This window comes from Lampetra fluviatilis, chromosome 23 (genome assembly GCF_964198595.1).
Source record: "Lampetra fluviatilis chromosome 23, kcLamFluv1.1, whole genome shotgun sequence".
Classification (NCBI taxonomy): Eukaryota; Metazoa; Chordata; class Hyperoartia; order Petromyzontiformes; family Petromyzontidae; genus Lampetra; species Lampetra fluviatilis.
In genome coordinates this window covers 5,226,644-5,240,359 of record NC_136297.1, presented here as the reverse complement: position 1 = coordinate 5,240,359, position 13,716 = coordinate 5,226,644, and the positions used below count along the sequence as shown (strand labels likewise).

The 13,716-nt window shown below is 47.2% G+C and overlaps 1 protein-coding gene across 1 annotated transcript in view; it reads left to right on the top strand.

Annotated features, from left to right (window-relative positions):
• LOC144940861 (adhesion G protein-coupled receptor B1-like) overlaps positions 1 to 13,710 on the top strand; it is a 37,768-nt gene extending 24,058 nt beyond the window's left edge. The window contains exons 10-12 of the mRNA XM_078867352.1: positions 4,106 to 4,361; positions 8,321 to 8,424; positions 13,188 to 13,710. Of these exons, the coding sequence (XP_078723478.1) occupies positions 4,106 to 4,361; positions 8,321 to 8,424; positions 13,188 to 13,368 (541 nt within the window). The 3' untranslated portion in view covers positions 13,369 to 13,710. The remainder of the gene's footprint in view (positions 1 to 4,105; positions 4,362 to 8,320; positions 8,425 to 13,187) is intronic.
• The last annotated feature ends 6 nt before the right edge of the window (positions 13,711 to 13,716 follow it).

The window sequence follows — 13,716 nt, the reverse complement described above, 5'->3', positions numbered from 1 at the left end:
TCTTTTTCCGCATACCTAGTTTCTAATATAATAATTCCACTTTAATCTATGTTAGTGTGTGGTGGGGAGTGGGGAATAAATGTTCTTGCATAATTGTTGCTTTGACATTCAGTGATAAATCTGACAGCATCTCAAGACTGATTTTCATGTGGGTAGTGCATCGTCCATTGGGATGTGGTATTTAAAAATGGGCAGCCTTCCGCTTTACGCACTAGTATTGGCAATTTTGCTATTCGCTGTTTTTGTACATACAGTACACCTGGAACGCAAGCATCCTTCGGACGTGACCATCCGTCGGTTCCTCCCAATGTAATTTTTTTTATCCATACCCTCCTCCACCACCCTGATTGGTGCCAATCAACTCCAGTTGACACGAGGACAAACATACAAAAATGTATTTGTTTGTTTTTTCGAAAACCACAATGTTGAAAAGCAAGCAAAATGTTTTGACAATTTTACTCGACATTGCGCTGGACATTACGCCTAACAAAGCGTGAGAGCCGGCGAATGAAAATAATGTCACGTCGATCGGCGTCTGAACGCGACCGCATCTCGAGGACTGCGTGGAAACATTGCGGCTTATTTATTTTAGAGAGAGGGAGGCGGTTATTCACAGAGAGAAGACAAGATTTTGACCCGGATTTGAACTGAAGCAGGGAGTCTACTGCATGGGCGTCTGGGGAAAGGGAGGGGAGTTTCAAGCCTATTTTTTTCCATCTCGTTTTATTAATTCTGTTGATTTTGTTCCATTAGATGAAATGCAACATTAGCGTACTTTTGCATGAGTGACTCGCGCACACAATTCAATGTATCACGGTCATCGTAATCATCAATTTGAAGAACCGGTGCATCGTTACGTGTCTAGTTGATACAGTTTAACCCAATGTTGTATTTTTGTCTCACTACACTTGTACGCATTTTGTTACTTCATGGAATGTTATTGTATGCATTCTATTGTTACTATTTTCTATTTAGACCTCGTTTTGTGAGAGTTTAGAGGGTTGTATCAATTTCCACTCAATTGCCTTGTCAGCCTACAAAAATGATAATGATAATAACGGTGAACACAGTGTTATTATGTACAAAGGCCATCAATAATGTGGTGGCCTTTGTACAATAATGACCCAAATGATGTATTGAGTTATCCTGTAATCCATGACGATGTTATGTATCTTCTTGAGGACGGCTGCTTGCGTTGTGGCCGAAACGTCGTGAGAATTATTTTATTATGTTTTATTTTTATTTTTTTCTTCTACGTGACTTTACCGAAAGAACCAAGAAGATGAATCCCTGCAGTCACGAAAGCTTTAAATCGAGATGTTATGTATGTTGAAGTTCTCTCCATGGGCTGAGTTTACGGGGGGGGAGGGGGGGGGCACGGAGGGGCAACGCCTCCCCCCCCCAAATATAGAAATCCGCATATGCTTCTTTCGCACCGTACGTAGCCAAACGTGCTCATCAGAGGTGCGTGGGGATGAACATCGGATCCTCTTGTGTACGGGGTTGTCCGTGAATTTTACTACCACTTATCCGCAGGAAGCAAATCACGAGTTATAGGAATCAAAAGAGCCGCAGATAATATCACAGCTTCCACAGTTAGTATAAATCACGGTTAATATGGTCATAGATACGTGAAGCCCCATTTAAACATTCGCCAAGAACGCTGTGTGATCTTAAAAATATATATAATAGCTGACTTTTTTTTCATGCAACATCCTCTTCATAACACAATTCAACATTGACTTAAGCATTCTATTTTGCAAATAAGAGTATATATATTTGCACGAGCCACTATATTCTTTCCCGTGTTTATTTAATTGAATAACACATACACTGTATATGTTTTAATTAGATACATTTGGCACGGTCGGGGAGGTGGGGGGGAGTCTGGCAGATGGGTGAGGTGGCCTCGTTTTTTGTATTTTCACAGCGTGAAGCCACTTTGCCCTTCTCACGGTCATTTTGTTCGAAGGCGTTCATTCCACAGTTCCTCGGCTATATATGCGACTGGGGGTCCGTCAGTCAGCCCACACACAACGGATGAAGAGTTAACCACTGACACCACCACCGAATTGGTGGACCCTTTCGTAAACCACTGTTGGCGCTCGTTCAACACAGGCAGAACAGCAAAACGACACAAACTCTCTTGTCTCATGAAGCCCCCTCTCTTCGTTGCTGGCAGACCTCGACATTGGGCATCTTGGCTCCGGAATATATTGCTGGCGCACGCATGTATCGATTGGAATGGCAAATGAATATTTCACGACTCGGACGATTGGAGGAACAGCCCCTAAGTTGGGGCGCAATAATGCTGCATGAAGCTGAACATTGGGCACCTTGTCGTGAACATTTTGGCATGCACACGAGAACGTAGAGACCCCAAAAGAGATGCATTAAAAGGCAAAGCCCCAGCCGTGCGATTGTGGCCATGCAACTCACTGTGGGCCGTACACACATTGGTATGGACAATGTTGAACTTACATCATGGGACCTCTTTTGCCAGTACCGAAATATACTAATAGGGGTTTTCCCCCTTTTTTCTGGCAACAAAACTGACACTTTTTGCAAGGAATCATGCTTACATTAACCACAATACTTGCAGTCAAATGCAAACGAAAAACAATACTCTGATCATTTATGCATTGGCGTCATCTGGTCGAACACCAAATGAGACGAAGCTCTAAAGAAAGCTGTCTCTGGTGTGGACCAATCAGTTTCAAAGACAATGCATAAATGATCAGAGTATTCTTTTTTGTTTGCATTTGACTGCAAGTATTGTGGTTAATGTAAGCATGATTCCTTGCAAAAGGTGTCAGTTTTGTTGCCAGAAAAAAGGGGAAAACCCCTATTAGTAAATGTTGAACTTCTTTCGCAACGTACTTAGCCAAACGTGATAATTGAGATACACAGGGCCTCGGCACAGATAGAGATACACAAAAGACAAGCCACAGGAGTGCGATTTGTGGCCATGAAACCCAAGCTACGGACCGTATCAATTAATCCAGTGGGTATTTGCTCATTCATCGGAGGAAGAGCGGCAAAACGACACAAACTCCTCCGTCTCCCTGAAGACTCTCTCGTCGTGGCCGGCAAGCAGATCGCGACATGGGGGGCATTTAATCTCCAGAACACCCGCAAATTGCCGCCACGCGCCAGAATAGAAACTAGAATTGCAGATAAATATTTAATGACCCTTACGATTAGAGGAATAGCCCGAAGTTAGGTGGCGATAATGCTGCGCGTTCAGCAATTTCACGAAACGAGCGACGGTGATAATTCTAGATTTGAAGATTTCGTGGCTGCAAGGATTCATACTCAGGTTTTTTTCGGTAAAGTCACGTAGATAAACGTAAATAAATAAATTAATAATATAAATAAAACAACATAATACATAAAAAATATTAATAAAACAAAATAAATCACAAATAGTTTTATTTCTATAATTTTTTTATTTTTTACCGAAAAAAACCTAAGACCACGGTGATAAGTTCCACAGGCCTCACCGGCGCCTTTGCTCAACAAATCCAATGATTACGACGAGAGGCTTGGGAACGATACAAAGGAGGGAGGGCATTCTGCGTGATTATTTCGTTTGTTTCAGCAAGGCACGAATGAAATGCATCGTATGAATGTGGTGGTTAGGTGGGTGATGGTTTTTTTGTTGTGAGAGGACCGAGGAGCGGGTTAATTTCTGTTATCTCGCGGCGAACGAACGAGACCTAACGGGGGGTGGGGTGTGGAGGGAGGGGAGTGGAGTTTGATGATTGACGTGAGAAATCCATCGCCGTTGTATTGCGCGCAGAGCAATCCGTGTGCGGCCTCCCCTCGCAGCGGCTCGGCTCGTTAATTAATCACGGATCGATTTACATTCGCGGAACGCCTCCCCCGTCTTGCAGATTAACACAAAAAAAACGCAACACCACCACCAGACCACTTGTTTCATTATTTTTATTATTTCATCGGCACCAGCATCATCGCCACCACCACCACCACCCAGCCAGCATTATCTTCCAAAGCAGCAACAGGAGCGGATGTCGGCAGAGAACGCGACCCTAGCTTGACTGAACACCTCACGCCCCACACCCCCCCCCCCCTCATTTCTTAGCACGTCCGCCGGCCTCGGGACGACATCGGGCGGCCGCGCGGCGTCAGGCAACGCCGCAGGCTCTGCGGCCTGGGCCTCGGGCCTAGCGGCGGGGGCAGACCACGGCGCTCGGATAGGGAGCTCCGCCGGCCGGGGCGGGGGTTGGTCGGCCAGAGGCTGCGCGCCCGTGGCGGCGCGGCCCGGCAGGACGCGGTGTCGCTGCCACAGCCTTGATGCGGCTTTCGCCATCTTGGCCAGGCGTGAGGCCGACTCGCTGGTGAGTTTGTGTTGGTTGCGGTGGTGGCGATTTCTTATCTCGGTTTTTATTTAATTTTTATATCTTTTGGTTGGTTGGTTGGTCTTGTAGCCTGCTCGAGGTGAATAATTGTCGGTGAGCTCATTTGTACCTTGAGGGATTGTGCGGTTTTAATTGCTGTGGAGGGGATGGCGGTGTTGGGTGAGCAAGGACGGGTTTGATGTGCCGCTGTTTGCTGCGTTTTAACGGCGGTGCTTAGAATATTGTGCGGGTTTTTATGTAAAAAAAAAATGCTGCATGGGCTTTGTTTTGGGTGTTTAAGCAGAATTATGTGTTGTTTGTGGTTTTTTTTTGTTGTCAAGAGTTGCATTTAAATTAAGGGGGGTGAAAAAAAAATCTATATTGCGTTTTGAGCAATAATTGCATCGCTTTGTTTCGGCTCCGTAATTTGCGGAGTAAAATCGCACATTCTCACACGCGTTGCTTTCTGCAGGTGATGCTGACACATTGCAATTAATTAACACAATGCTTTAAATTACACAACAACAGCAACAACATCCTTTACAGTCTAGGGATTTTAAAGTACAAGTTTATGTTTGGTGCATATCTGTGCCAGGAGCAAATTCACACCGATGTTATTAATCACGATGTAGCCATTTCTTCCCAAATGCTTATTATTCATTTGCAGGTCGACATTAAGTTGGTAATTAATCGCGTTTTTGGCCAACGTGGCTGATAAGATCGTAATTCTCACAATTTTGTGCCGTCAATGGTTTTTATTTCATTAACAAATTCGGGGGAGAAATTATTGTATTTGCGTTTAATGTACATCTACAGCATAGCTTCACTACTGATGTGTGTGCAAATCTGTTGCCGTGTAGATTTAAAATTGGCACCTGTCTAAAGCCACTTACGTGTAAAGGATTCGTTATCCAATAATTCGTTTAAATGATCAACTTTCCTATTAGCAGGTGACCAAAGCATTAATTAACGGCGATTTAATGTAAACTTAGCCCGAAACCTCTGCCAGTTATCTTGCAACACAGTATATTATAACCTACACGTCGATATTGTAATGCACAGGCACACACACACACAGAGTCAATGTATATGCCGATGCACTACGAATTGCTGTAGTCACATTGGTCACGGGGGGGGGGTGCTTTGCTTTACCATACTTCACCGCATTGGTCAGTGTGGGTTGGTCAAGGCAAGGCTGGCCGGTCTCGAACTGGTTGTGATATTATTCACCACTGACGGGGTAAAGGTTAAGCCCTGGCTAGGGGAATCTAACTGGGTTGGCCAGGGTGTGTGGGAGTGTGTGGGTGCGAACCGTCGAATATCCGCCCTGACCGCATTGACCGCCCCCCACCACCGTTGCGGGTTTACTGATTTTCGTGCGTGGTGTCATTTCTCTTTTTGTCTCCCTAACCTAGACATCAGAGGGCGCAAACGGGTTTTGATTCCTTACCCGTACCCGGCCGCACCAGGGTCGCAAATGGGTACGTGTACCCGGCCGGGTACGGGTAGCCGTTCCCTACCCGTACCCTACCCTACCTGAAATGAGTGACAAACGGTGACTCACCAGTGGCTCACGGCCTCCCCGTACCCGGCCGCACCAGGGTCGCAAACGGCTACCCGTAACCGGCCGGGTACAGGTAGCCGGGTATCGGGTAGAGTACGGGTATCGGGTACCCGGTTGCGACCTCTGCTAGACATTCAGACGGTCCAGCCTAGTCACAGCTGCCCGTGGATCGCATGTGCCACGTCCGGGAATGCGCATGCCCCTTCTTACCTTTCTCCTCCTACTGTGATTGTGTTTCTTATTCTACTGTTTGTTGTGGCAACGTAGCTCGTCGAATTTCTCCGGTGTAAGTGACATGTTCTGATTCATTACGTTTAGCAGCTGCATTTAGGACTGCCTGCATTCACGTTACGTAATCCAATCAGCGTTGAGCATCTCACGCTTGTTATGGAATTAACCCTAGAGTATTGGCTATTAATCCTCATTGATGGACGGTCACTGTGCCCACCGATGTGATCTATGCCAAGGCAATTACATTGGTATTTCTTTGAGTTCTTAACGCTTACTCGTAGCGACATCATTACGTGTAAAGTTAGCTTAACAATTAAACGAACACTGGTCGCGCCGCGTTGTGACTTGCTGAGTTGGGAGTCACGGCCACGACTAACATGAGTAGCGTGTAGTAGTACCTGAACCAGTCCTACCTATGGCCAACACACACAGGTTAGTGCGGTGAAATATGGTCTAGCAACGCCGACAACGAACAAGGCGTGGGAGATACCGTCAATCAGGGCTGTACATTTAACTCGTACCTTGGGCGTCATGTCCAGGGTCTCATGACGGTGGTTTTTGTGGTTATGGTGATAGTGGTCATGGTGATGATGATGGTGGTGGAGAAGGCAGTCGGACGTACTCGTCTTTGGAGACCACACACCACAATCTGCTGGTGATTTAACAACACTCTGAAATTTAGAGAAGTTGACAACATTTCTGATTTGGCTTACGAACGCTCTTTCGTGATTGGACACACGAGTAGTCAATAAACCCTTACACGTGTATATTCTTAGGTTTTTTCCGTAAAGTCACGTAGGTAAAAAACATTAAAAAGTAAAGTAAAATAAAAAAAAAATAAAAAAAATAAAAAAATCACGACGTTTCGGAGGCAACACAAGCTTCCGTCTTCAGGTGGTACCGTCACAGCCACGACAGCTGTATCAAGTAAATGAGAGATTGCAGTAGCTACCACTCCGTTTATATAATGGTTGGAGAAGATCGTGGTGCAAGGGGCGCATACTTATTTTTAATATGGTAAGGTGAGGCTTAAGACTAAGAATAGACTGCATAACAAAGGCTGAGCCTTTGTTGTGGAGAGGTGCGGTTTGTGACTCAACCTGTGGCAGGGATACCACCACTAAACATGGTAAAACTGTAATAGTTGTCTGTCAAATAAGATTGGCAAATAAGTGTAGTTAAATCTTACACATGTCTAAACCGTAGACATTAACTTGTGTTAGAGATAACAATACTATCTCTAATCCAGGAATTCCTGACTTGAGTCACCGAATTATCTTTTCAAGAGGATCATGCCTTGGGATGTTTGGCTACTAATTACTTTCTGTAGAAACTGCAAAGCTCATTAATGGTATTGACCAAACAACGAAATGCAGAGAGCCCTCCTGAATTAGCCTTGAGACTCGGTGAGGCTTTCCTGGATAAATACTGTGCAGAGCATCATTATGTTATAATTGCTCTTATAAAATATAGACCACACGGTGTGGATAAGAGTCAGTTGTGTGACTTTCAGAAGACGTTCTGTACCGTCATCTTACAATCGGGCTGTTCGCTGATGCGCTCTGATGTTACACCGCCCGCTGTGGGAGTTCCAAATTGACATTTCATTGTTTCAAGACGTCACACAGTTGGAATATAATTGGGACGAAAAGGCAAACGGTGTGTTTCGAATGAAGCGTTGCAAATGAAGCCCATATCAGGTGAGAGATCCATGTGTGTTCTGATCCCACGAATGTGTCAGTCTACGTGTGTGTGTGTCTGTGGGGGAGCGGTGATGTAGTGGTTGGTGCACTGCACTACGAACCCGGCGACCCGAGTTAAATTCCCACTCGCTACCAACAGCAGTGGTGAATATTTGAACTGGTCCTGGACATCCCCTAGGTCGACTCCGCCTTCAGTGAGTACCCTGTGCGGTGTGTAAACATCATCATCATCCACTGGGGAGACAAAGGCGGTTGGGCGTGGTGCTGGCCACCTGTCCCCTCGTGTGCTGGTGCTGGCCTTAATAGATGCTTGCAAACAGCACTTGTCCCAAAAGTCTGAAGACTGTAGGGGGATCTTTGTCTTTGTGGCGCAATAGTGCAGTGGGTGCATTGGTTCGAGCACTACACTATGGACCCGGTGATCAGAATTTTGTCCCCGTCTCACCCGCAACCTGCCCCAGGACATGGATCAGGCGAGCACGCTGTCGCTGACGCTGGTGGTGGGCTGCACAGTTTCTTCGCTCGCCCTGCTCTGCCTCATTGTGGTCTACGCGCTCTACTGGAGGTGAGGTCCTCCTTCAAACTCCTCCTCCTCCTCGTCTTCCACTCCCTCCCCTCGTTCTTTTCGATGAGAAGAAACTAAACAAATGTTCGGTTATTCGACACTTTGCTTCATTCATCGTGTCGTTTTTGGGGTTTTTTAAATGTTATTTTAGACTTTTAATGACCTTTTCTTCTTCTTCAAGAAATATAACATATTTACACACTTTTCCGTGTAACAGAAATCCCATTGTGTACTGTGTTCGCAGACGCAATAAAAAAACACCCTGAAATGCCCATTGCAAGATCCCCTCCCGTCAGTCACATTATACAGAGCACCCCTCTGTAGCCCAACATGTCAAAAATGATGGAACACCACCTGTCAACTGAGCCTCCCTCCCTCCTTTTTTGTTTGTTATTTTTTTGCTTTTTTTAACGATCAGACTAGAAAGATGCTCGGTCTTTCGGCACTTTACTTCGTTCATCATGTCGTTTTTTTGTTTTCTTATGTGCTCCCTTTTTTTAAATCAAAGATATACCGTGGGTTTCCCGTGTAACATTAGTCCCATTGTCTGTTACTGTGTTCATGGACACCAACAAGAGAACAAATCACCCTCAAAAACCCATCACCAGATCCCCTGCTGCTGTGCTACCAGCACCATAGCGGCGAAGGCACCTGCCTGACCTCCCCTCCCTCCCTCCCTCCCTCCCTCCTTTTTTTTTTCGTTTGTTTGTGTTTTTTTTTAATCAAAGATTTAATGCGAGTTTCCCGTGTAACATTAGTCCCATTATGTGTTACGGTGTTCATTGACACCAATAAGAAAACAATTCACCCTCAAAATACCCATCACCAGATCCCCTGCTGCTGCGCTAGCAGCACCATAGCGGCGAAGGCACCTGCCTGACCTCCCTCCCCTCCCTCCCCTCCCCTCCCTCCCCTCCCCTCCCTCCCCTCCTCTTTTTACCATTCTTTTATAAAATTTCTTCTAAATCCCTAAGCAAGCTTGAACATTACAATAATTAAAAAGAACATCAGCTGCAATACACAGTAACTACTTACTGCAGACCTTATGGCATATCAGGTGACCAAACACAGCACTGAGTAAACAGCCAGCACACGGGGATGGTCGGTACCCAAAACATGTAGTACCTAGGTAAGCAATGGCAGTGAGCACACCCTCATGGGGAGCCAACCCGACGCCAAACAGTCAAAAAAAAACTTGCTAAAGAAAAACCCCGCGGAAAGTACTGCTCTCTCTTTTCCACAAGCAGGTACACAGCATAAAAACAAAATCTACAAACATTCTCAAAATTCGGCGCATATGCACACAAATTTCATAGGATCTGGTTGTTATACATTAGGTCTACTCAGATTATATTGTCCCCTGTGATATAAAATACTCCACTAATATACCAATTGCAACAGGAGACAACCGTAGCTCAAACTTGAGTTTACTAATTGGGTATGCCCTTGAGAATTAAGTCATCATTCAAGGATGTTGGCATCTAGGATCCCATCTTATGACTGGTTGGTTTAGATGCCTTTACTTTGAGTAAGTCCAGGCAAAGGTGGCAACTCCAGCCTTTCCCTGGGTACTCAGACATGGCAGGGCTGAAACAATACATGTGATAAACACGGTCGCAGTCATTGCAAAACAGCAGCTGGTCGTCATTCTCATCGGCGCCGCAAATGTTGCAGCGCTTGCACTCAATGCACTGCCAACGGTAAGTCTTGATGGCGGTGATCATGTTTGAAGTGTACTCCAAACAGGACGGGTGTGCAGGACGTCCACAGTCGGAGCAGGAAACCAATTCTTCCGGTTGTCCCGTCTCCTTGTTCTCCAAATCGCAGTAGTTGCTAGGGTTTGCCAGCCCATCAGGACCTTTTTTGGCTTTGAGGTCCTCCGAGCGGCGCGTGACAGGTGTGGCGGGCCGCGAGTCCTTGTCCTCGCCCTCCTCATCCACTAAGCGGCTGTGCGTGTAATGACAGCCCGGCCCAGGGCGGTTCTTGTACCGCTGTCTGCAAACGTCGCAAATGTCGCCTGCAAACAGCTTGCCTTTATCCTCCTGTGCTGCTGCTTCATTCTTCTTCCTGGTCCCCGCTGCTGCCTCGCCGGGGTCCTGTTTGGGCTCCTCCGTGCTCTTGGCTGCTCGCGTTTCCTGGGAGCCCTCGGCCCCCTCGCTGGGCGCGTCGTCGAGGTCTGAAGTGCGACCCTCTTCACTTGTGTCCTTCGCCACTTCGCAGATTGCGGTTTCCTCCGCTTCCATCTCAGGCTCCATATTTTCATCAGGCGTCTTGCACTTGAGCTTGGTTCTTGCACGGGGCTTCTTCCCTCTGCGTATCCCACTTCTAGGGGCATCTGGGATGGCGAAGACCCCGTCCTTGCCACCAGTGCTCTCCGCATCTCCCCCAGGCGTCGGTGCGATGTCCGACTCCAACTCTGGGAGATCTTTAAAGGGACTGACCTCATCCCCACTGGTCTCTGGAGATAATGAAGCCGAGTCTTCCGTAAATTTCCTCTTCAGAGGTCCGGCTGTCGATGATGACTGGGTGGCTGGCTGAGCCTCAGTCTCCATGTCAGTAGCTGGGGTTGGAGCGGGGTCTACCGCCACCTCGTGTGATCTCCGTGGTGAGGGACCCTCTCCTGAGTCACTTGTTGGGTGTGCCTCTTTATCACCCTTTTCCACCGTTGTCTCGCTGGTAGATTGGGCATTTGCTGTCATCGGGCAGTGTTTTTTAACATGCCCCTCTGCTTTGCAAAGGTTGCATTTTAGCACATCCTTGCAGTAAAACAGCCTATGGGCCCTTCCTCCATTCATGACCACAAAGGAGCCCTCTTCAAGCTGCCCATTGGGCACCAGCATGTAGACCTGCCTTCTAAAAGACAAGACATGCCTCAAGGCAGGATTTTTGAGGCCCAGAGGCACACGCTGAAGATTGGAAGTCAGCGTGCCCAACTTAGCCAGGTGATCTTGGATGTCTTTATCGGGAATGTAGGGGGGGACGTTGGATACGATCACGCGTACCGACGGTGATGACATTGGCTCCAAGGTAAGGTGCCAATCGCCAACCGTCAGCCCCTTCTCCATGGCGGCATTTGCCACCTTTTCAGACTCCATGAAGAAAACCACTCTTCCGCTCACCTTGGAGGCGTACCTTATCGAGCCCCCTGGCACGATGGCGCGCAGCGCATCCACGTAAACTTCAATCGGAACATCGTGAGAAGCCGGGCAGCGGATCCCAGCCTCCCGGGGAGGCTCTGGGTGCTGCTGCAGGCGCCTTGCAGACCCCAGAGACGGGTCTTGCGTTGGTGCGGTAGCTTTCGCGTACGTTGTTGCGGGTCGGGTGGACATCTTCACGTGTGTGAGATGTCACACACAACTACGAAAGCAAACCTCTCTACTTTCTAAAGTCAGGAAAAAATTACCAAAAAAACAAGAAACGTAACAAAAATTTCATATAAAGATGGTCAAATCTGTGTTATGACCACCTTCTGCCGATTATTGTTACTGCTGCCCACCCAAAGCTCCCCTGGAGAGAGTACAATTATTTTAAGTCCTTGGTTTTTTTTACAAGAGGAAGAAAAAAAACGAAAACGTAGGAAAAAAAGCACACCAATAAAAATAAAATAATGTAAACACGCTCGCAGCAATAAACAAGAGGGGATTCTAAAGGGGATGTCTGCCCTGCACCCACACCGGCCGGTGTGGTACAGTGCGAACACGGGTGTGAAACACGTGGGAGCACACCAGACAAAGGAACGAAAAAAGACACGAGAAAGAATCACAAAACTCAAAGATTGCTAAAGGAACTCAAGATCGAAAAGAAAGCAAAGAAAAGTGTGATTATGAAATCAACTATCAAAATAAAAGTAGAGGATTGTGCGGAAAAAACAAACAAACACACCTTTCCACTGCAGTGAGCGCAGCCGCGCACTGAACAGTGAAAACAACACCAAAGAACAAAGAAAGAAAGAGAAAGGACGTCTAAATTAACAAACAAACTGATCACAAATGTGTATAAAGCAAGACACTTACTGTTGGTGAAAAGAAATGCCAAAAAAAGGGTGAGAAAAAATAAAATTTTTAGAGGTAAAGGCAGGAGCCCTGGGTGAACGCGTCTCTCTCCCTCCCCTCCCTCTCCTCCCTCCCTCCCTCTCTCCCTCCCTCCCTCCCTCCCTCAAGATCGTTAAACATTTCATAACCATGTTTGTGATGCATGTTAAATCATTGCTGGATTTGGGCCCCACCACACGGTGCAGGATCGTGGGGATCGTTCGACTCGAGTTAAACCAGGCTGGCCAGTGTGGTTTGGTTAAAGTTGAGAGCAAAGAAGTACATTACAACAACGCATTTTGCCACATTGTCCTCTGCTGCCTGCAACGTAGCCGCACAGCAGCCTACGACACCCGCTTTAATTATGGTGGGTTCCTCTCCAACCACTATCCAGGCTTGACCCTGTTCAGCTCGGACCGGTATATGGTCATAGGCGCGAGTGCCTTAAAATTGCCCACAACTGAAACGGCAGCTCGCATTTAAGCGAGCAATTCTGGGAGGCCACGAAGACTCACGAGGCGAGGAAAGCACGTCTTTGAGATTCACGTGGACGGCGACGTGCAGCGGCGAAGGAAAAAGTAGCGTCCGTAGGCGTCCTGGTGTTCGGTGTCGGTGGCTGTTGAAGGGGGCGGGGGGAGGGAGTGGTTGTGGATGCTCGTGAAAGTTGAGCCCAATCGTCGCGTTTGAACGTCGCGTTTGAACGTCGCGTTTGAACGCCGCGTGCGTGAGCAGGGTCGTGCGCTCTGAGAGGGCCGTGATCCTCATCAACCTCTGCATCTCCATCATCTCCTCCAACGGACTCATCCTGCTGGCGCAGACGCTCATGCAGCAGAGGGTATGTCTTGCGGGCTGTGTGGAGGGCCCACCAGGGGTCCCTGTGGGTCCCTGTGGGTCCCTGTGTGACCCTGTGTGACCCTGTGTGACCCAATGTGTTCCGCACCTTATTATTAAGTCTGAACATTTTGTTTTCACGCACTCTTATGAGTCAAGTCCTTTATGAAGGCACAGTGATCCTGTTGTATATATTCTGCGTGTACTGTGTTTCTGCGTGTTCTGTATTGATGTGAGTATCTGCTCTTGTGAGTGTGTGTCTTTGCACGTTGCTTCCCTGTGCGTGTACCTTTGTTTCAGCGCATATTGAATGTCACGCATCCCGTCTGTGTGTGTCTGTGTATGCGCATTCTCTCTTTGTAATGCACTGCCGTGTCTGTGTGTGTGCTTTGTGTATTGCTTGCTGTGTGTGTATACCTATTGGTGTTAC